The sequence below is a fragment of the Arvicanthis niloticus genome, chromosome 2, assembly GCF_011762505.2.
Source record: "Arvicanthis niloticus isolate mArvNil1 chromosome 2, mArvNil1.pat.X, whole genome shotgun sequence".
In the NCBI taxonomy this organism is placed as follows: Eukaryota; Metazoa; Chordata; class Mammalia; order Rodentia; family Muridae; genus Arvicanthis; species Arvicanthis niloticus.
In genome coordinates, this window is record NC_047659.1 from 5,764,235 (window position 1) to 5,787,658 (window position 23,424).

General features: G+C 51.0%; 1 protein-coding gene across 7 annotated transcripts in view; it reads left to right on the forward strand.

Annotated features, from left to right (window-relative positions):
- Positions 1 to 8,715: 8,715 nt before the first annotated feature.
- Positions 8,716 to 23,424, forward strand: part of Ralgds (ral guanine nucleotide dissociation stimulator) — a 40,520-nt gene continuing 25,811 nt past the window's right edge. For 5 of the 7 annotated variants that reach the window (XM_076928346.1, XM_076928347.1, XM_076928348.1 and 2 more), the window contains exon 1: positions 23,025 to 23,225. In XM_076928346.1, the coding sequence (XP_076784461.1) occupies positions 23,040 to 23,225 (186 nt within the window). In that variant the 5' untranslated portion in view covers positions 23,025 to 23,039. Of the gene's footprint in view, positions 8,978 to 23,024; positions 23,226 to 23,424 lie in introns of those variants that run through there. The other 2 variants (XM_034495109.2, XM_034495112.3) reach the window with 2 other exon arrangements.

A 23,424-nucleotide genomic window follows, 5' to 3' on the forward strand; every position in this document is an offset into this window, starting at 1 on the left:
CCCAACTTGTATTTATATTGCTTTCCAGAAGAGGCAAGGGCTAGGCTGGGAGCTATTCCAGCAGGAGCCTGGCTCACTGTCTCTGAAGGTGTCCAGGGACAATCCTAGCAAGGAGTCCTCAGCCTCTGTATAGAAAAATCAGATTTGATGTTTGTAGAGTGATGGGCACCACTCTTCCAGGACAGACAAGTTCTATGGGCCCAGAAGCTTTAAACTCACAGAGCACCCTCTTCAAGAAACAGGTGAGAAACCTGGAAATAGCTCAGAGTTAGGTAAAGTTCTTGCCTCAAAAACACAAGAATGTGAGTTCAATCCTGTGACCTGTGTCTTAGTCAGGATCACTGTTGCTGTGGTGAAACATCATGAGCAAAGCAAGGTCGGAGGAAAGGGTTTGTCTGACTTACACTTCACATCACTGTTCATCATCAAAGGAAGTCAGGACAGGAACTCAAACAGGGCTGGAACTGATGCAGAGGTCATGGAGGATATTGCTTAGAGTCTTGCTCCACATGGCTTTCCCAACCAACTTACTCTCTTGTAGAACCTAGGACCAATACCCCAGGGAGGGCCCCATCTACAATGGGCAACTCTTCCCCATCAATCACTAATTAAAAGAATGCCCTATAGGTTTGGCTACACTCCCATGTTATAGAGACATTTTCTTATATTTTTGCTTGTTGAGCCTAGCCTTTAATAGCTGAGCCATCTCTCCAGCCCAAGGAGGCATTTTCTTAATTGAGGTTCCCTCCTCTCTAATGAGTTTATCTTGTGTCAAGTAGACATAAACTAATCCAGAACACCATGTTTTGCTATGTTTAAAACAAAAACAAAACAACAACAACAAAAAACCCACACCAGGCAGCTCATGCCTTTAACCCAACACTTGGGAGACAGAGCCAGATAGATCTCTGAGTTTGAGGCCAAGCCTGGTCTATGGAGTGAGTTCCGGAGCAGCCAAGGCTACACAGAGAAATCCTGTCTCAAAAACCAAAACAACAACAAAAAGGTAACCCACTACTTGTGGCTGGTGAGGTCATTTCAAAACCAATAAAATTTATAACAGAATTCTAAACACTTAACCATACAAAGGATAAATGTGGTTCTTCAAAGAAGCTTCTTTTTGCAGTATTGTGGAAAGCCACAACTGGTCAAATATAGAGAATTGACCATGGGCTGCCCAGATCCAGTTGATAAATCTAAAACACAACCCTGACACCTAAGACTCAGGAACCATCACAGAAGAAAGTTTAGAAAGACTGGTAGAGCCAGAAGACCAGGGTAGGATATGGGTGGTTGTCTGCTTCAAGATAGTGTCTTTTATGTTTGACAGTGAAGCATCACCCAGAAAAATCTCAACAATATCTTTGCCTAAACAAGACTTAAAAAAATAACATACCAACATGGATAAATGTGGTGGCTTAAACAGGTTTGGCCCCCATAGATTCATCTGCTTGAATGCTTGACTGTATGGAGTGGCACTATTAGGAGGTGTGGCCTTGTTGGAGGAAGTGTGTCACTGTATAGGTGGGTTTTGAGGCTTCCTATGCTTATCCCTTCTGCTGCCTTTGGATCAAGATGTAGAAATCTAGGCTTCTTCGGTACCAAGTCTGCCTGCCTGCTGCCATGCTTCCTGCCATGATAATAATGGACTGAACCTCTGAACCTGTAAGCCAGTCCCAATTAAATGTTGTCCTTTATAAGAGTTGCCTTGGTCATGTTTCACAGCAATGAAACCCTAACTAAGACAGAATTTGGTACCAGAGACTGAGGCATTGGTGTGATGGACTTGACTGTGATTTTTGTTTGGAGGAATATGGAATGCTTTAAGTGAGGCTTAATGGGTTATCTTAGTAGGAACATGGAAGACAGTTGTACTGAGGATGATTTGAACTGTGGGGACCTGGCTCAAGAAGTTTCAGAGGAGAAGAATTTTAGTATGTTGCCTAGAGATCATTCTTGTGATATTTTGAAGAACATAGCTGCTTTTTGCCCTTGTTTGAAGAGTATGCCTGCCAGCAGAGTGTCTTGACCCACTGGCTTTCAATAATGACACAGAGACAATTATTTATTATAGCTCAGGCCTTAGCTTAGGCTATTTCCCAACTAGCTCTTATGGCTTAATTAACTGCTTTATTCCAATTTAAGTTCTGCCGCTGGCCCAGTTATCTCTCCTTCAATACCAGCACCTGTTTTTTCTTCTGTGTCCTGTCTGGTGAATTCATGCCATGCCTGATTCTTTCCCAGAGTTCCAACTCTGCCCAGAAGCCCCGCCTTTTCTCCCTTGTCCAGTTATAGACTATCAGCTCTTTATTATACTACTCAGAAGGTGATGAAGAAGAATGTTTATGGAGCACTGAGATAGGTGGTGCTTCATAAAAATAACAATACCAAAGTCCAGATAGTACTCAGCTTTCTACTGGTACAAAAATCAACATTTGAATAATACAAAGACAACCTTTACACAGTGTATAAGAAGATTATCCTAGCACGGTTTGACACTAAAGTGAGGAGTTTTAGATTAATTTTATTGTGGAAGAAAATCTCAAAACAGCCCAGCATAGACTCTGTCCTGTGGTTCACTTTTATGAAGAGTGTTTTGATCAAGTGTAGCAAGTTTAGAAAGGAAAAATACAAAATGTATGGTTCAAGTATAAAAGGGGACCAGGAAGTGGAATATAGCTAAATTCTGTGTTCAAGGATATTAAATGGAATTAAAGGAGTGATCTCAGGGCAATTTACAATAATAATTTGTATTATCCACAAATGGAGGGCACACTTGTGATCCAGATCTTGAGACTTTTGATCCAGATCTTGAAACATACTGGTCATGCTTATAAAGATATTATGAAAAGGAATTAAAGAGAAGCTTAGGTCCAAGCAAGTTGGTACACACCTTTAATCCCAGGAGACAGAGGCAAGTAGATCTCTGGGTTGAAAGCCACCCTGGTACAGAGCAAGTTCCAGGTAAAGAAAAGTTTAGGTCCCTGCATTGGTGGTACATGCTTTTAATCCCAGTACTCAGGAAACAAGGATATGCAGACCTCTAATATCACAGCCAGTCTGTGGTCCTCTCCCCCACCCACCCCTGGGGTTGTTAACCACTAGCCCAGGGGGACAAAGGGAGCAGAGTCAATGAACAGGCTTTCAGACGACAGCCCATGAGTATGAATGAAAGTGGTGACATTTTGTGATCACATTTCGGATCAGCTCGGGGAGACAGATTAACTTTATTTGGGGTGAATGAAGGGTTATATAGTTTTGGGGAAGGGGGTAGGTGTTAGGAGCCGCAGTGAGCATGACAACATTTGCCATTACAAGATGGTGCGGGCATCCTGTGCTCCCACAAGTAAACAACTAAAGGCAAAAGCGCGCCAAAGTCACTGCCCATCCCCGGGGCATAATATGGGGTGATGAGTGAACAGCCAATCAGAAAAACATGCCACTCTAGGGTACATATAGCAGTGCCTTTCCTGGGCTTTGGGTCTTTCCACTTCTGCTGATACAAGAATAAAGTCTCGTTGTAGTAACCACCCGAACACTGCCTCACGTGTCTCTTTCACGGGCGAAGGGGACTCAAAAAGGGGCGCAGAACAGGTAGGAATATCTGGGATGGGCAAAGGGCATTGGGTGAAGGATAAGTGAGATTCCTCATTAGCACAGGGAGGCACTCCAGGAATCTCAGGTGCTTGCTCAAAAGGTTTCTTATCAGAAGAAAGGGAGCTGAACCTGTAATCTATCGAGGCTACAACTCGACTTCCACCAAAAGAGGATGTGGAGGTTTCAAGGTCCCCAGACAAGGTCAGAGGAGGAGAAGGTAAAGGGAGTCTGCGATTTTACACTGAGCTTGGGACTTTCTAGTAATGTCAGATGTTGACCTTAGCAGCAAGGTTTCTCCACATCAGTTTATAGAGCAAGTTCCAGAACAGCCAAGCTTAGCCAGAGAAGGATATTATCAAATGTGGTGCTCGTGAATCATGCCACAAGAGGAAGTGGTGAGGTAGAGCAAGTTCAAACCCCAGAAATCTCATAACTTGACCAGCAAGGGTAGAACCAGCCCCTTCCCTGTCACGGGCAGTCAGTCATGTACCCAATACCTGGAATGCATCCTCTCCAAGCCTTACATACCAATGACCTTCCTTCTCTGGATAGTCCCATACCCTTCCCCCAAAATCATATAACCCTTGGTTCACCCCAAATAAGGTGTCTATGTTCAAACCCACCCTCCCTCCTAATAAAGAAATACAAACAAGCTAAGATCATCCCAGAGAGTCGCTGTATTAAAGATCATCGGAGAAGGCCTAAAAGAGCCATAACACCGAGATTCTCGAAGAAGCCCTTCTCTCTTCCCACCCTCCTGGCACTTGCTCCCAACCAACTGGTATTTGGCTTGTCCCAGACTCCACTTCCCCCTTCCAGCCTGGAAGAGAGGTGGACTGTGGACCCCATTCATTCCAGACTTTACCCTGTGCTCTCTGAGCTGGTGTACTGGCAGTGTCTGGACACCCTGAATGGAGAGGTGGAACCTGGAACCACAATCAAAACCAGAACACTAGTGAAGATATGACAGAACAAGGGGGCCATGTTCTGCAGAACTTGGCAGCTTCAGCCACATGGCTCTGGCTTTAGAGTCAAGAATAAAAGGGGTCAGTGGGACAGTTGGTGCTGGTTAGCTAGAGCTAAGACCAGACCAGCGTTTTTGAAGCAAAATCTTCTGTTTTCTGAGAGCACAAAGACACTGTGTTCCAGAGATAGACACCATGCTGGTAGCTAGACTTAGTAATGTGTAAGAGTCACCCATGTGGTACTGGTCTTGAAAGCATGGAGAGCAGCTAAGACTTGGCACTCTGAAACGCCAGGAAAGGCCATTGATGAAGGTACAGCCTCAGTGGCCGTTGAAGGCCAAGGACTGAAGAGATCATGCAAAGAAGTTAAGACATGGCACCATGAAGGGAGCCTATGAGAGGCTATTGGTGAACCATAGTTGCAGTGGAAGACCCCAGTCTACTGGCGATGTCAGTACCATGGGATGATCACCAAGAACAGCAGCAACAGTGGAGTGAAAGTCAGCCAGAGCCTAGAGTGCTACAGAGGGCAGAGCTGGAGAAGTGATACAAGCCCTTTGGAGGAGCCCAGAAGATCATGTGTGGATCCCAGATATTGGAACAAGAAGCTGTAACATTGAAGTTGCCTTGGAGACCGCAAGATGTTTTCAATGCCAGAACCATGGGTTGGTTATCTGCTGGGGAAAGCTGCCAATGGAAAATGGAGCCAGCCTAAGAGAAAGAATTGCTGCCAACAAAACTGAAAGGCATTAGACATGAGATGCAGAGTTTGGGGTTTGCCCAGCTGGGTTTTGGTCTTGCATTGATCCATTATGTCCTCATTACGATGTTTTGGAATGGTAATGTATGTCCTGTGATGTTGGAAATATGTGATCTGCTTTTGATTTTGGTTTTATAGAGGCTTACAGTTAAGAGATTGCATTTAGAAGAGACTGAAGCGGTAAATTGTTATTCTGCTCTAAACTCCCAGTGGGTGCACATACCTCCTCTGCCAATGAAACACACACACACACACACACACACACACACACACACACACACAGAGGCTTGTATGTCTTTCCATCTGGGATCCAAAACATTGGGGCAGGTGGCACACATACCTGCCAGGAAGTTGAGAGGGGGTTCAAAATAATACCACTTCAAGAGACTTTGAGCTTTTAAGCATTGTTGAGACTGTGATAGACTATGGAGACTTTTGAAGTTGGCCTAAATGCATTTTGCATTATGATATAGCTACAAGTCTATGGGAACCAAAGACATGGAATGTAGTAGTTTGAATAAGTTTGTCCCCTATAGATTCATGTTTGAATGCTAGGCCGTAGGGATTGGCATTATTAGGAGGTGTGGCCTTGTTGGAGGAAGTGTGTTCCTGTGTAGGTGGGCTCTGAAGCTTCCTCTGCTTAGGCTCTGTCCAGTGAGGAAGACTGTCCCCATCTACTGCCTTCAGGTCAAGATGTAGATCTCTGGGCTCCTCCACCACCATGTCTGCCTGCATGCTTATATGCTTGCCACCACGGTGATAATGGACTGAGCCTCTGAAACTGTAAGCCAGTGCTAATTAAATGTTTGCCTTTATGAGTTGCCTTGGTCATGGTGTCTCTTCACAATAACGAAACCCTAACTAAGACAATAGGGAAATTCGCACAGGTGCTTCCCCTAGAGAGAGAGCTATAGGTGACTGATGTTTGTTGGGAGAGGGCAAATAAATCTTCTTTGGGGACAAACTCCCAAGTGAGGTAGCCAACCCCAAAAGATTAGCCCCAAACACATATGAGCAACATTAAATGAACTCAGTTGACTGTATTTAGTTTTTTAAAGATTTATTTATTTTATGTATATGAGTGCTCTATCTGAATGTACACCTTTGTGCCAAAAATAGGCATCAGATCCCATTTCAGATGGTTGTGAGCCACCATGTGGTTGCTGGGAACTGAACTCCAGACCCCTGGAAAAACAGCCAGTGCTCTTAGCCGCGGTGCCATCCATCTCTCCAGCCCAGCAGACTGTACTGATAAACTGTGTGTGTCTGTGTAACTATTATAATGAAAGAATAAGCCATGAATTTCAACAGTGGGACAGACGTGGGAGCAACTGGAGGAGGAAGATGATGTAAATGCAGTGCTCATATGATATTCCCAAAGAATCCGAAAAAGCCAGATGTGGTGGTACGCATTTGTTATCCTAGCGAAGGAGAGCTTGGGATGGCAGCGCCCTGGAACCAACTGGCCATTCAGTCTATCCTAATCATCAAGCTTCATTCAGGTCAGTAAAAGGGACTATGTCACAAAAGGTGGATAGTGTCCAAGGAGCAGCACTTGAGATTGGACACCAGTCCAACCACAGAGCACCTGCTCCAGGCTCAAACACTCTGTCCCTTCATGAACAGTGGTTTCCATCCTCATGGCTAAGCTTATAAGGGCCGGCCACACAACTCTGCAAATACCCACCCAACACCTCCAGCCGTCCTCTCTAAGACGCCTTGGCTCTGAGGAGACTTCTTAGGGTTCAGGCCCCCTAGCCTGCAGTAACCCTCAACTCCTTGCCTGGTATCACTGGGCACTCCAAGCCCTAGTTCCTCAGAGACAGCATCACATGTCCTAGGTTCCTATACAGCATGGTTTGGGGGTCTGTTGACCTTGTTTCAAAGCCATAATTGGGCCTCATCATGACCTGTGACAAGTAGGGTCTCGGTGACTTCTGAAAGCCCGTTTCTTACATTGACAATGGGTTAGTGGCTGGAGACATGGCTCAGTGATTGAGAGCACTGGCTGCTCTTCCCAGCATCTACAAGGCAGCTCCAAGGGACCAGATACCCTCTTCTGGATTCCTTGAACATAAGTGCTTACTTACACATAAGTAGTAAAATGAATTGGAAAAAAAGAAAAGAAAAGAGAAGTGGGTTAGTGTAAGTGTGCTTCAAAATAAAACAGGGAAATGGAGGACCTCCAAAGGCTGAGACAGGAGAGCAACTGGGTGGTGAAGGCCCATCACAGGGCAGAGGATGAATACTGCTTTTAAGTCTCTCAGGCACAGTTGGAGGTGGTCACAAAAGCTGGTGTGAAGGTTGGTGCCACTGCTCATTATAAATGAGGCTTTTTGTTTAAGAATTTTACTTTTCTATACAGAGAAACCCTGTCTCGAAAAACCAAAAAAAAAAAAAAAAAAAAAAAGAATTTTATTTTTCTATTTTGAGACAGGGTCTCACTCTGTAGCCCTGGCTGGCATGAACCGTACTACATAGATCAGGATGGCCTTATACTCACAGAGATCTGCCTGCCTCTGCCTCCTCTGCCTCCTCTGCCTCCTCTGCCTCCTCTGCCTCCTCTGCCTCTGCCTCTGCCTCCCCAGAGCTGGAGTTTAAGGTGTGCATCACCACACCCAGCAAGATTTATTTTTATTTATGTGTATGTGTGTAGCCAGAAGACAGTGTTGGAACTCCAGAATAGGTGCTGGGAACTGAACTAGGGTATTCTGGAAAAGCAGCAATCGTTCTTACCAGCGGAACCATCTCTCCAACTCCCTAAATGAGGCTTAATCCCGAGTAATCAAGGACTCCTTGGTAGAAGTAATTTTCCAGACCCCAACACCTGCTCATCCCCAGGTACAAGAAGCTCCTTTTAGATTCTCTCCTAACCCTCGTACCAGCCAGAGGCAACCTGATTCTCTGTGGTGACATCGATGAGAAGGGATAGGAGAGACTCAGGGAGGGACTGGAGGAGCGACTTGACTTTCTTGCCAGCCTCAGAGTCTATTGCCACCAAGCTGAGTCCTGCAGGTGGCGTCGAGGTACCTGGGTAACAGAATGTCCAGGATCTCCATGTCCTCCCAGACTTAGCATCCGTGACAATGATCCTAAACCCTACAGGGGTAGAAGTACAGCGCAGCTGGCTGGGCCGAGAGACACAGGAGACCAGCCCAGAAAAAGCTCTCGGTGCGCGGCGCGTGCGCGCGGCTAGGCGGGGTCACGTGCGCGCGCCGTGCCGTGGACATCAGGCCGACATCCCAAGTCCAGCCGCCTGCGCCAGGAGGGAAAGGAGGCCGAGCTGGTTCCGGAGCTCGCGCACCGCGCCCGCCCCTCGCACCTGCGAGCGAGCTGGGCGGGGCAGGGGCGGGGCCGCGCTGTCTCCGCCCACCCGTCCCGAGCTCCGTGAGCTCCGGCGGAACCGAGCAGCGAGGCCCCAACGGCCAGGAGCGCGGCGAGGGGAGGAGAGGCGCGGCGCAGACAATGGGAGCGGCATTGGCGAGGGCCGCGGAGCTCCGGGCCTGGCGGGGACCGGAGGCCGCGCCATGAGCCCCGCAGCCGGACGCCCCGCTGCGCCGCGCGCGGGCCGAGGCGAGCGGCCTCTGCGAGCCCCGGGCCGCGCCCTGGGGCTGGCGATGAGCTGCCGAGGCTGAGGATGATGGTAGATTGCCAGGTGAGTCGCTGTGGGGCCCTGTAGCCGTGGATGTGGACGAGGCCCGCACCCACCCGGAGAGCGAGCAGAGCCGTGTCTACGCCGAGCTTGCACCTAATGCTGTTCCGCGTCCAACCTGTCTTAGTACAATCGGGAAACTGAGGTCTGGAAAGAGGCATGCCAGGTGGGCGGAGACCAGCGGAGAAGGAAAGGCTTCCGGCCCCTGGCGTCAGGGCTCAACCCTCGCGTGGGGTTTTGCTTTGGGAATGAGCCTCCTGAGGTTCTGGGGAACAGTGGCTAACCCTCTCCTTGTGGAGCCTACTCAGGCACGAGCACACACCCCTACAGATTTCCTAGGTTTCCGAGAAGATTGGGACAGTGGAGGTGGTGTGGTGAGGTGGAAGAAGGAAGAGGCAGGAGGCAGCTCTGTCTTAGGGCTGAGGCGTCCAGTCTCCTAGCAACATTGGGGGTGTCCATTGTACAGGAGGCGCTGATGGAGAAAGAGACGTTGAGATTCCCAGGGTCTGCTCGTCAGGGGCCATCCTCCGACTAGCCTGGAGGGCAGGGCGGAGGTCCTTAGTGTGGAGGAGGCTGCTGAGTAAACCTCAGTTTCCTCCTTTGCTCTTAGGATGCTTGGCCTTTGTGACCCCTCCCTGCCCCGGGGGGTTCCAGGGGCTTGTGGAATGTCTTTAGCTTTGGCTCTCCTTCAGTGACCCATTACCCATAAAAATTCTAGGAAAATGTCTTCTCCCCGGTGGACTTGCAGAGCAGAGAGAGGCCTTACTTAGTGACTTAAAGACCAGAGTAACTCAGAAGGAGGCAAAACTCTAGACCTTTCCTCCAGAGTCCAAGGACAAGACCACCCTCATTAGAATGTGTGATTCTTATTTGGAAATGGGGTCAGAGTCATTGCCTAGACTGAAAGAGGAGGCCTCCTGAGTGAGCCAGAACCCCAGAGCCATCAGAAGGAAAGAGGGGCGAAATGAAGCTTCTGAGATCTTTGTGGTAACCCCTGAAACCTGCAGGCCTTGTTCCTTTGCCCAGCTGGGGCCTGGGAAACCTGCTACCTTGACAACACGCAAACAAAAGGTTGTGTTTTGTTTTCAGGGTTTCTTGCCTGGGGGGGTGTTGTGCTGGTACTGGCCACTGGGGGGCAGCAGTGTCCTTGTACTCAGTGGAGCAACTGGAGGTGAAGGGGTGGGGGGCAGAGTTCCAAGAGTCATTCTTTGGCTGTCGTGTGTTCCACTCTTCCAAGCCTACCCCAACCAGCATCCCTGTCCTCAGAGTGAGCTGGGTATAAGGCCCTCGGCTTCCTCTTGTCTTTTCACGTAGTGCCTTGCATGCTTGAACTCCGACCAGTGGCTGCCTTGCTCCTGGGTGTGGCTCTTAAAATGATGGCTGTAGGTAGGTCCTACCTTTTGGGAACTCCTAAGAGTGCAAGGGAAGAAGCAGAAGCTCTCCTTCTCCTCCAAGGTGTAAGAGTCCACCCCTGACTCACAGCTAACGCCCCCCAGACCTTGATAATTTTGTGTTACAAGACCCAGGCTGGTTCAGCTGGGAAGAACCACGTTGGAGTTCATTCTAATGTGATTGGCAGGATCCAGTCGGGGGCCTCAGATCCATGTTGACCATGAGAGACCTCTGTGGGTTCTTTTGCCACGTGGACCTGCCTTTCTGTAGGATAGCTCATAACATCAGAACCTGCTTCCTCAGAGTCGGGCAGGGAAGATGGAGAGGCAGGAGGAAACAAGAGAAAGCCAGTAAGACACAAGACACTTTGTAACCAAATGTCGGTAGTGACTTTGTCACAGTATTTGTTGGTTGGAAGCTAGTCAAATCCAGCACGCTTCAGGGGATGGGGTTAGGAAAGGTGGCTTCAGTGGGAGGCATTGTGGGTTGATGTATTGGCTGAGCAGAAGACTTAGCATGCAGGCCACTGGGAGGTGTGTGCCAGTGTGTCTGACTTTGCTTACAGGTCTACCCTCCAGTGTATAGACTGGGAGATGAGACATGACTGTCCCTGCCCTGCTGCCCAGAGCCAGGCTTGCTGTGGCTTATGTCCCTGCTGTTTTCACCCCCGCTCACAGTTCTTCACCATCTTAAGGTTGTTTTAGTCACAGCTGACAGCAGTCCCCAAATGTAACGGTATCATCTTACACACAGAGACACACGTACACAGACACACATGAATGCATGCACACACACACACTGCCAAGTAGATGCTAGAATGAGCCCCCATTGTGCTAATGGGAGACTAGGCAGGCCCTGAGAGGCACAGTGGCTACTCCAGAACAAAGGCAGAGATGGGTGACCCATGTGGCCTTTAACCTCCTGATATTGAAGAGCAAGGGATATGGACACAGAGGTTGGTTGGTCCAAGTTTCCAGGGTGGCGATGAGCAGCGGGAAGCTTCTCCCTCCTCACCTGCTAACACCTTCATTGCTGTCACCCCATTTGTCTCCACGCCTCTGCTGTCTCTCGACTTTTTCTTTTTCCATTTTCAGGTATGTGTGTTATACATGTATGTGCATATATATGCATATATGTTATCCTCTTCCGAGTGTCGGGAACTCCAGCATATCAGGCTTGGATGCATGTGTAGGCACATGAGTGTGGTAGGTGCTGTATTCATTGAGGCAGGGTCTCAACTAAGACCAGCTTGTTCTGGAGATCCCCTGTCTCTACCCTTTGAGGCTAGAGTTATAGCCAGATAGCCACACCCATCGGGCATTTGCCTGAGTCCTGGAGGTCCTGGTCCTGGGGAATGGCCTCTGAGCCATTTCCCCATCGTCTGACTGTATGGTCGTCTGAACTAGTGAAGTTGTAGAGAGGGAGAGTCGTTCATCCGTTTGCTTGTACGTCTCATAGGTCAGCCACACCAGAGAAGGCAGGAAGAGCAGTGCAGAGAGCTGCCAGGGAGTAAGACAGGAGTCAGGGAGGTAGGTGTGACAGTGACGAAAAGTGACAGGCCTAGTATGTTGTGTTAGTGTCCAGTGGCTGCTCTAGCAAGATGCCATGTACTGGATGACCCTGTGCAACAGAAATCTGCTCTCATGGTTCTAGAGGCCAGAAGCCTAAAAAGCAAGACACCAACACCACGGAGCCCTCTCCTCAGGCTCTAGGAGAGAGCATCCTGCCTCTTCAGCTTCTGGCATGGCTGTAGTCCTTATTTAAATCCCCCAAACATGTCACTTCAAGTCCTCTGCCTCCACAGGGCTGCTTCTGTGTGTCTGTGTCTGGTTGTCTCCAGTACTATAAGGATAGTGTGTGTGTGTGTGTGTGTGTGTGTGTGTGTGTGTTAGGATGAACCCATCCCAGTCTAGCCTTGTCTTGACTGTACTTTCAGGACCCCAGGTCTTTTGGTAGGACACAGCTGAGCCTGTGATGAGGGTATAGGGAAGGCCGGGTTCCTTCAGGTTTTAGGGGGCATTTGAGGATGTGGCACATCCTACAGGATGTTCACCCCTGTAGGAAGGCTCAAGGCTACCAATGGTAGCACCAGCAGGTGGTGCTGTGATCTCCGGTGTGGCAGTCCAGTACTGCCCTATACTGAGTGTCCACAAAGACTCACCTGGTTGCCAGGAGACAAAGCAAACTGTAAACAGGTCAGGAGTCATCATTGAAGAAAATCACACACAGAAGGAAATCAGAATCAGCAGGTGAGCAGCAGGGTGTGTAGCCATTGAGGGAGAGGCCTGAGCTCATCATCCTCCCCCCACTCCTCCCACCCCGTCCCCAAGACACACAGTGTGGGCCTGGACTGTGCTTCCTTCTGCATCTTCATCAGCAAGTTGTTGGCCAACTGCAGTTTCCAGACAGCTCTTCAGTTACCACAGGCCACAAGAAGTAGCCTTAGGGAAAGGTGGACTGCTTGTACAGCACATGACTGGCAGGACCTTGTCCTCAGCATCAGCCATTTCCCTGTCCCAAAGGAGGCATGTCTACCCAGCTTGTGCATGGTCTTCTCACATGCCCTTCTGTAAGCAGAGTGGTTAGTACAGTGTGGAATGTCTCCACTTCAGTGAGGTGGGGCAGTTACCTGTAGTGGAGGCCATTTTTCCTAGTCACCCTTCTTTGCCCACACCCCGTATGAGCATACCATGCTGGGTACAATCTTGTCCTTGAGCTCATGGCCAGTGGCCCTCTGGCCAAATCAGTTAAAAGAGAGCTGTGTGCACATGGCCTCAGGTGGAAAGCCCCTCAGCTTGTATATGGGGCTGGTCTGATGGGACAGGATGTGACTAGGGCCTCAGGACCTGAGCTCAGCCTCAGCTCTGCCACCTACAGTTTGGTGGGTGAGGATGTCATGCCAGGGAGTGGTGGGAGTCCTGACAACCCTTGACTCTACTTCAGCATCTCACCGTCTGCCCAGAGCTCTGTGAGGCAGCTGCTTGCTGTCCCCTGTCCGCTTCTCTCTTGGGGCTGCCACCTTACTTCTGGGTGGGAAACACTGCTTGGCTGGGCATGGAGACAACCCCTAGTTGGGTAATGGCAAGCCCCAGGTGACACTCCTTTACAGACAATCCAGGGAGGGGCCAGGCACTAGGGCTAGGGTTGAGAATGCCCTCCAGTTATTCTGGGCTTTCAGTGGTCAGAGCCCTGGTAGGGTGGGAAGGCCCTTAGGTGCTATTAGCAGGAATGGAGATGCAAACCGAGCTAAAGAGCCTTTTCATCCCCCTAACTCTAATGAGGGCCTCGGTTCTGCTTTCTGTGTTGTGTTGGGTCTCGAGCTTCAAGAGAATCTGCTCTTAGAGAGTCACAGTGGTCCACACCTGTAATTCCAGCTGAAGTAGGAGAATTATGAGTTCAAGGTCATCCTGAGGTACACTGTAATACCTGCCCCCCAGCCCTCCAACCCCCCCCCCCCAAATCTGAGTCTTTTCTTAGAGGTATGGATAGGTGGTTTCCTTGTAGGCAAGGTAGGTTTGGGGAGCCTCCAGGTCCCCTTACAGGTAGCTGAGACAGCTTGAGGAGGTAGAGATGGGAAGGAATGTAGCATCCCCTTAAAAATGACAAGTCCCAGAAGACAGGAGAGTTCCCATGGTAACCTAGTACAGTTGCTTAGCAACCACAGTCCCCCAAAATACCTGCAGGAAGGCTCCTGGCTAGGGGCTTTCCCACTGCCTTGTGTGGCTCTTAGCTCTGAATTTGCGTGGTTACCTCTTATGGTCGATCCACCCGTACCTCTCTACAGGACCTAGCAGCTCTCACCCCCTGGTTCCTTCCTCAGAGAAACCCCAGTCTCTTCTCTCTTCCAATCACCCCACACTGCAGCTGCCAGTCCCCTCGTCTGCCTACTGTCAAGCCAATGCCATTTTCTGGTTATCTGAGTGACAGTTAGACAGTGGTAGAATGTCAGAAAATTCAGAATCAGAGCTACAGTCAGTTGTAGCCTGGTGCCAGCCATACCAGAGGGACAGGCATGATGTTTTAACAACATACAGCCCATACACAAATACCCTGTGGCCCCGGACTCCCTAGTCCTGGGGCAAGGCAGCATCCCAGCTGTGGCAAAGACCAAGTCCCCTGGAGCCCCTGGAATACAAGGCTGTGGTCCCAAACCAACTTTGAGACTAACTAGCCAGGTGACCACAGCGTAATTCTTTTTATTGACCTGTTTCTCCATCTGTGGCTCATCTGCCCCTTTTCCTATGTGCTCACCACTTTAAACATAAATACCACCCTGTAAGTTATGTCACTTTGGGGGACTTGCATGGGATGTGAGAAATCAGGCCCAGGGCCTCCACTTGCCTGAGTCTGCCTCAGCTGGTAGATTCCAGGGTTCAGGTTCAGTGGCTTCTGGTGTACTGTCTGTGCAGCTGGACACTAGGCTTGAGGTTTCAGTATTAAATATCCTGAGATGGGGCTGGAGAGATGGCTCAGTGGTTAAGAGCACTGACTGCTCTTCCAGAGGTCCTGAGTTCAATTCCCAGCAACCACATGGTGGCTCACAAACATCTGCAATTAGATCTGACGCCCTCTTCTGGCTTGCCTGAAAACAACTAAAGTGTACTCATATATGTAAAATAAATAAAATCTTTAAAAAAAAAAAAATCCTGAGATGATAGCTAAGTTATTCTGTTTATCACCATGTAGATTGGGCTGGCCTTGAACTCATTCTGCCTCCCTCTACCTCCTACATGCTGGGATAAAATGCCACCATCCTTCAGAATCTGTCTGTGTTCTCTCCTTTCCCTTTCTCCAAGGAAGTTCCCTGCAAGGGAATAATATGTAACTATAGGCTCCTTTAGGTGCTATGTTCATTTGTGGAGCCCAACCCTTTGCTTGAAGAAGGTTGTTGGGGTACAGAGTCGAGCAAGAGGCAGCCTCTGACCACCTGGACTGTCCTTGCAGCACAGAGGAGAGAGCAGGAAGGAGCAGGGTGAACTTTTAGAGTGAGGAAGATGTGGGGATATGACCTCCAGACATTCTGTCTGGGTGTGCCAGTGGGGAGTGAGCTGTTGGTGACTCCTTGACCCAGGAGGGAGCCGCACTCACTCAGTCTCTTACTGGATAACCTTGGGCTACAGCCTGGCCTCTGACCTGAGTGATGCTTGCTTGTTACGTGAGGGACAGAGGCATTGGGCAAGCCCATAGTAGGTGCTTCAGCAATGGGGAAGACTGGGGTAAGCAAGATTGACTCTGCTCATGCCATCCCAGCACGGAGGCAAGGGGAATCGGAGCACTCAGCCCCACTGCTCGGGCACCCTACCCTTTGCACAGCTTTGACCCTAGCCTTATAGACTGGGTGCATAATTAAAGGAAGGAGGCTTCCTGCTCTTCTGGGGCTGGGTGAGAGGACTGAATGAGTCACCTCCCTGCTCTGCTCCTCTACCTGAGTGGGACCCAGAGACTGCTCTCCTGGAGAGGGTGAGCCTGTTCTCCTGAGTACTGCCTGAGGTCCTTTATTACCAAAGGAGAGAGGAGAGGTGCTTGTGTAGCCTACCTCCTCTTCCATCTCTTCTTCCATCTCTTTGGGGATTCCATCCTGACCCTAGGTGACTTGTCACAAGAGACCGGGAGTGGGTGAGATATCCCAGTAAAGTTCAAACTAGGAGGGTGGAGAAGAAAGGGTTTTGAGGCCTTGGGGCTCTCCCACCTGAAAGGAATCCATTCCAAAGGAATCCACCCATACCTGGCTGAGTCCCAGCCTTGGTTGTCAGTATCATTTTCTGCCTCCTGTCACAAGGAGGGTTAGGTGCTAGCAGGTCTGGCTTGTGTGAAGTCAGAGGGAGGATGAAGTCAGGCTGGTGGGAGCCTGACCCTGAGCCTCCAGGAGCTCCCTTGCAGGCTTAGAGATGTGGAGTGTGGATGAAGGTGCTCAGACACCTTCCTAGGGGACAGGGGTGTCTGAAGACAAGTAGCTACAGGCTTTTCCAGAAGTGACTGCTCTTACAATAGGAACAGGCAGGGACACTCGCAGGCTCTGAATTGAATCCACAAATATTCCCAGACAGACCCTAAGAAGTTGAGTATATTGTCTGAGCCATTTGAGGTGGCCTTGCTGTCGTCCACTGCCTCCCAGGGCCAATTTCAGGCCTCCTAACTAAGTATTCATGCTCAGGATTGGACTTGAAGAGCAACCTGGCTTGGAGCAGCCCTGAGTGGCCAGAGTGACACCTGGAGGCTGGAGGGAGCATGTGGGCAGGTAGTGTCCAGCGGGAAGGGGTTAAGATTCATGTCCGCAACGTCTTTGGGACTCTAAGGATGTTACTTCCCAGCAGCCAGGGCTGGGAAACCCCTTTACAGAGCCATTGCTTCCTGCTCTGTCCCCAGCAGCCCTGCCAGTAACAGGTGCTGGGGACAGAAACTAGATGTAGGCACTGAGGGAATGAGCCACCGGGTCATACTATGTCATCGTGGGGTAGTTGTGTGGGAAAGATGCTGTGCCTTCCAGGCCTCTTTCCAGGCCTCTGGGGCTTCAAGATGGAGCAACTGTGTCATTTGCTGCCTTGTGTGGGATGCCAGTTAGCGTGTGCTCCGTGTGCATGCCAGTGGCTGGGGAACGGCTTCCTGCCTTTGGACACCCTGCCCTCGTCACTGTGGCCCAATAGTGTATGTGTCCCCAGACATGACAGACCTACAGGTGGCTGAACCAGTGTAAGTGTGAAGGGACAAGTTATGTGGGGCCTGTCACATCCTGGCTGTGGGGTTGGGAGGTGAGCCTTCGCCCTCAGCTGCCTTGGTGTCCATTTTCTGATCTGTTCATATGTTGATAATCATTCGAAGCTTACTGAGCATTTCAGTGACTGGGAAGTGCTCCACATAGCCTGGCATGCATGGTGGGGGCATGGAGACCAGGCAGCCCCCGGCAGGCCCCAGTAGGAGAAGGGTCTGGTACTTTGCTCTTCTCCTGTTAGGTTCCCAGATATGAGCATCTGAGAGTCTTGCCTTCTAGAAAGACAGTGATGAAGGAACGAAGTCCTAGAGTTGGTAGAGGACCAGCAGGTAGCTGAGGTGTGGGTATGGGGCCAAAGCAGTGCCAGCTGGGAACTTCCTTACTGGAACAGTTCTGTGGGAAAGAGGTCAGCAGGCACTAGCCCTGCCATTTCCTGGCGTCTAGCTGGAGTCCCAAGCGTTCTTTAGGTCAAGACAGCTCGGGAGGTCCGTCTGAAAGGGCAGCCCTTCCCAGCCCTGGGCTACAGGCTGGTGGCAGCTCTGGGCACGCAGTGTCCCTGGCACTGCAAACAGTCCCCCGCACCACAAGGGCCCATTTGTCTTGACTCCTGTGGTTCCTGAACCCTGGATGACCATGGCCTGCTAGGCACAAAAGCCTGGCTGTGGGCTCCTCTCACCCACAGCTTCTCCCAGCTCTCCACTGTCTTTTGGTGCGGGGCTTCTCTGCTCAGGCCAAGCTGCACCAGAACAACCTGTAGTTACCCAGTGGCCAGAGACCCACTGCCTAATATTGCTTCTGGGCAGCCAGGAAAGAGGGAAGATCCTTGTGCTGAACCAGAGCTGACTTGGCATCACAGGGCAAGATGATTTCTGGGAAGAACCTGGCTCTTGTTCTAAGGAAAAAGGGCACCTGCTTCCCAGAAAGCCTGGCTGCCACCTCCCTTACCTTCCTGTGCTTTGGCATTTTGCTTCACTCTTCTCTGGGGCAAGACACCACCACTGGAGCAGGTGGGTGGACAATGCACCTTCCTCCTCCATTGAAGCTCTTGTGATCCTGAGGAATTGTGAATAGAGTCCAGGAATTTGGAAGTCACAGGAGCCACCAAGACAGTCAGTTCCACCTGTCTATGCAGGTATTCATGAGTCTGCTGAGCCAGGTACCTACCCACGATGGGAGCCGAGTCCCGGTCCTCCAGGGGCAGGTACCCAGCTCCCATCCCTTCCAGTTTTGGAAGGAAGGAAGGCTGCAGGTTGACAGGGTAGTGTTGGTGTGTGTGCTGTTATGCATGCGTGTATCCCCTTAGCTGTCAATACTTGTGAGAAGTCTCTACCTTCAAGCACGCTTTAGCCGTGGACATAAATGAGAAGCAGGACATTGTAGCTTAGGGCTCCCTGGTTTGTTGACGGTTGCCATGGCCTCCTCTGTGTCCACCCTGCCCTTCCCCTTCTACAGCAATCTCGCTTTCAAACATGAAGTTTACTCATGATGCCCTAGGGTTATAGGAGCAGAGGTGGCTTTCTGAGGGAAATTGTGAAATTTTTGTTTTGAGATAGGGTCTCATGTAACCCTGATCTAACTCCATGTGTAGCCACAGATGCCCTTGAATTCCCACTTCTCCTGTTCCCAATTCCCAAGTACGAGGATGATAGGTGTGCACCACCATGTTTAGTTTGTGCATTTCTGTGAACCATCCACTGAGCAGTGTCCCAGCTCTAAGTGGGGTTTTCTCTGTTTGCTAGTATATCACTAACTCTTGAACAGTGCTAGCCTAGGCACGAAGTAACTACCAGATTTCATCAGGCTGATGTTGATGTAAGCTGCTGTGTGGCGGGGGTGGGGTGGGGGTGGGGGTGGGGGGCTCTGTGGTCCTAGATGGTCAGATCCTGTAACCTTCCTAGTTAAGTATAGAAACTGATCAGGTTTAGAAACTGTAGCATTGGTCACCAAAGCCATGTTGGTTACATTTTGCAAAGGTATCATGGCTCTTAATTAGAAAAAAAAAAAAAAGCCTGGTTCTTCCAAAGACCAACCCTGAGCAGTGTTGGAGCACCGTTCTTCTGAACAAGTAGCCCATGCAAAGCCCTGTGGTGTTTCTACTGAATATTTCTTTTAAACATACTGCCTGTTTGAGGCAGAGATTAGCTTTTTGCAGGCTAGGACAAACAAGGAAGAAAGACCTACACAACCATCAGGGTGGCTTAGAATATTGTCCAGATCCTAGCTCACAGCTGCCACTTGGATCTTTCCAGTTGGAGGCAGGCTACTTGCAGGACATCCTGGGGGCAGGCGCAAGCTGCAGGAGTCAGAACTAGCCCCAGCTGCCCCAAGAGGAGCTTCAAACCCTTGGCAGTGCTGGATCCTGCTGGGCCCAAAGCCAGTGGGAGTGGTTGGGGTAGACAGTTATTCTCAGGTCCTGCCCTTCTTGGCAACCTGCATGAGTCAGTGGTCTGGTAGAAGGCCTGGCAGCAGGCAGCCAGCACAGGGAAGCCCTGTGGTGAGCCAGTCTGCCAGCCTGAGCCTGGGCCCCCTAGGCTCTGCCCAGCTTCCACTTGCTGGGGCAGGTGTTGCCCGTGCTCGCTGTGCTCCTGGCAACAAACACCCCATGGCTCTAGGAAGCTTCCATAAGTCACTTGGAGGCTCTGGCCCCTCAAAACCCCAGGAGTCCCCAAGATGCTCCCCTCCACCTTCTTTGAGAAGAGCAGCTAGGAGCACTAGCTACAGCCAGCAGCCCTGGATGACTGGCCCTGCTGCGGGGCTGTGAGGAGCCTTTTCCCTGGCTCATTGTGGTGATTCAGTGATGTCCACACTGGGTGGTTTTGTAAGTAAGGGCTCTCTGAAATCACCGACCTGAAGTTCGGCATGAGTGGAAAAGATTTGCCTTTTAAACCTAATCATTGGGACTCCAGGCACCAACTAGGTTAGGGATAGCAGCCAGGGGAAACGGAAGTCAGTATCCCAACCCAGGCTCCGACCACATGACAGACCACTGCTCCCAGTGACATGAGCCATGCAGCCGTACGCCTGTCAGTGCTACCAGGAATAAATATTTTCTGATCTTCAACTTGATTCAGAGTAGAAGAAAGCAGGCAGCCCTGAGAACTGAACGGGTCTGAGCATCTCCATGGCCTTGTGACCTCAGGAAGATTGTTTGCCCTCTCTGGGCTTCCGTGTTCCCAGCTTTACCATGAAGATAATCACAGTGGCTTCAGCATTGTGTCCCAAGATGGGTAGGAAATGCTTTGTGTTCACTGAGAAGAGCTAAAAGCCCAGCCCGACGGACCCCCCCCACCCCCGGGCTTTGGCATCTGCTCCCTCTGTGGGGGCTGAGGAGTACAGATGATGGTAGCCCCGCTGCTCAGGGCCTTTTGGTCAGAGCTGAGGTGCACTCCCCTATCCCGAGGCCTACACTCTCCCTGGCCCCAGAAAAGTCAGTGACGTGTGGATCACAGGAACATGTGTGGGGTGACTTGATGATGGGCCACTGTCCTGGTGTGTGTGGGGGTAGATTAACTGTCCCCTCCCTCTCCCAAAGGACCCCAAGTGTCAGGTCAGCAGGCAACAGGAAAGAGGAGCAGAGCCATGGCCCCAGTCAGCCTCCTGGACAGGATGTTATACCCAGTAAACAGCTCTGACAGTCTCAGCTCAGCTGAGTCACAGCTCCTAGCGACAGCTACCAGTTGTTTGTAAACAATGGGCTCTCACCCTTCAGAGCCCGCCTCCCACCTGTGAAGGGCAGGAAGACACTCCCCCAGTGTTAGTACCCCCACAGACAATAGCACCTGGGCCTAGGAATACCACACAAGCTTGTGTGAGTGGTCAGGTACCTTCTCCCAGGGCCACTGGTGGGTAGAACTGAGCAGATGACATGGGTGTCCTGAGAGAGTGGGCAGCATTGTACATGCTGGTGTGCAGGCAGGGGTGGTGCACTGTCCCTGTGGCAGGGGCTATACTCAGCCCCTAGAGCCCATTCTTGTGGCCCTGGGAGTTCCTGTGGCCATCCTTCGTTCCAGGCAGTGACAGTGACGGGTGTCACGTGGCTCCCAAAGGCCTGGAACAAAGGGCCTGCTCTCCCAGGGCCAGCCTGTGGCAGGGTGGGGCCGGGAGCGTGTCGACTGGAGGAGGGGCAGGAGACCTACTGGCTCCTCCTTCCTTTTGGTCCCTCCTCCTGAAACCCCAGCTTCAGGAGTGGCAGCTGGTCCTTTTGGTCCTGTTCTTTGACCTGGCTGTGACTCAGACCCTCCAGCCCTCTCAGCCTGCTCAGTGTTGCTGCCCCAGGCAGCCCTGCCCTTTGAGAATAAGAATAGCCGCAGGATCAAGCCCTGCAGCCTAAACTAAAGGTTGGGGCATGTTGGGGAAATGTGGATACTAGGCCTGGGGGGATGCTGGGAGGCATGGAGGGAGGGCCGGGCAATAAGGAGTGTGCATCAGAGGCAGGCGTTGTATCTTGCACAGGCCTAGTAGTCAGGAAGTCCATAAAAATGCTTGTCCATCAAAGGCACAAACACAGTGCAGTAGCCCCCCTGGTCCCTTCCCACTTCCTCCACAGGCCTCTGTGGGGAAACCCCTTTCTCACTGGTAAACTTGTGCCAGCCAGTGCTGATGGCTAGGTGGGCAGTACAGGAGAGAGAGGCCAATATGGAGGAGTGGGGTGTGCTTGCAAGTCCTGCAGGAGGCAGCACCAAGCAGGGACAGGAACCAAGGCTTAAAACCCCCTCCTCAAGGCTTTGAGCCAACTGGTCAGTCAGTCACTCTTCACAGGAAGACCATTGAAGAGGGTGTGGATTGCTCAGAGGGTAGAGCTAGGGTGCTGGCGGAGCTCGGTCTGGATGCTGGGTCTCCTCCACCCCCACTGGATATTGATTGAGTGCCTCTGGGGGACCTGTAGATTCAGCAGCCACCACCCTTGCTTTCTGCCTCTTCCATGCTGGATGCCCGGCCCAGTGTTCTCCATTTTCATCCTTGGTCTGATGCCTGCCCAGCCAGAGTCCTAGGAGGGTAAAGATGCAGCCTGGCTTCTCCCTAGACTTCATCCTGGGATTGGTGGGCCTTGGGTCAGGTCTGTGGTTGCAGACAGAGCAGCCTGTGGGCTTTGCTATAGGAGCCAGTGAGACCTTAGGCAAGTCTTCTTCCCCTGACCCTGGTTCCTATGTATCAGAGCGGTGTGTTGAGCTTGTTTAGTGGCTTCCAGTGCTTGTTTTGCAGTAAAATCAGGGAAAGGATGGTGAGTTGCTCTAAAGCCTAACACAGCGACTCGGCTGCTGCCCTTCTCCTGATGGGCAGACATCCTACCTAGTTTTTCTGCGGCCTCTTGTCTAAAATCTTGACAATGGTGGTATTCAGTTTTTACCCCCTACTTGGTCTTGGCTTAAAAAATGAAGTACTGTGCCCCATTGCCTGTAATCCCAGCATTAGGAGTTCAAGGTCATCTTTGGCTTCATAGCTAATTAGAGGTCAGCCTGGGCCACAAGACACCGTCTCAAAAACAAACAAACAAATCCATGCCAGATACTGGAGACAGGAGCTCTGAGTTTGGTGGTCAGGAAAGGCTCCTAGAGTGGGGAAGCAAGGCTTCACGACCTGGCTTATGCTCATTTGGTGGCTCTGTTCCTGAGGAAGGCTGCTTTGATCCCAATATAGAGACTTCCAGACCCCAAGGGAGATCAGTGGGATGAGGGGGCAAAGGATTGGAGGAGAGAGCTGGGTCCACCCGAGGGGTATGAGTTAGGACTAGATTATTGGGCCAGCCCAGAACAGAGTCTTGGCCACTCATGCCTGCTTGCCTCATGGCCTGGTATAAGCGGGAATTCCTGGCCCTGCCCGTCACAGCAGCAGGTATGACAGCCATGCAGGTGACAGCAGGCCGAGGTACTCTGGGGCTCAACTCCACTGGGGCAGGCGGGCGACAGACACATTATTCCACAGTCTGCCAAAGAGCCCATTCCCCCACTGGGTTCCCACCCTGCTATGGCCTGGGAAGCAGACCGGGTCCATGCTAGGCCTACTGTGCCCAGGGGGAAGAAGGGATCAGTGTTCTTTGCCTGTGTATCAGTGGTGACTGCCAGGCGGTGGGCCATTGCCTGCCGCACCACTGCCCACTCTCCTACTCCTCTGACACCTTGCCCAGCACCCCTGCTGGCACCCACTGCTGAGGTGAGTGTTTGCTGGGAAAGACTGTCAGGTCACAGCCAAGACCTAGCCTGGGCCGTGGGAGTTGGTACCTTAGGGCTCCTTACTCTCCTTGTCAGAACTGGTTGAAGGAGTTTGGTTAGAAGCACCCAGGAGACTCTGTCTCCTGTACCCAGTGTCAGCTCAGAGGCTGGGGTGCTGTGTGTGAGCTCTGGCTGGCCAC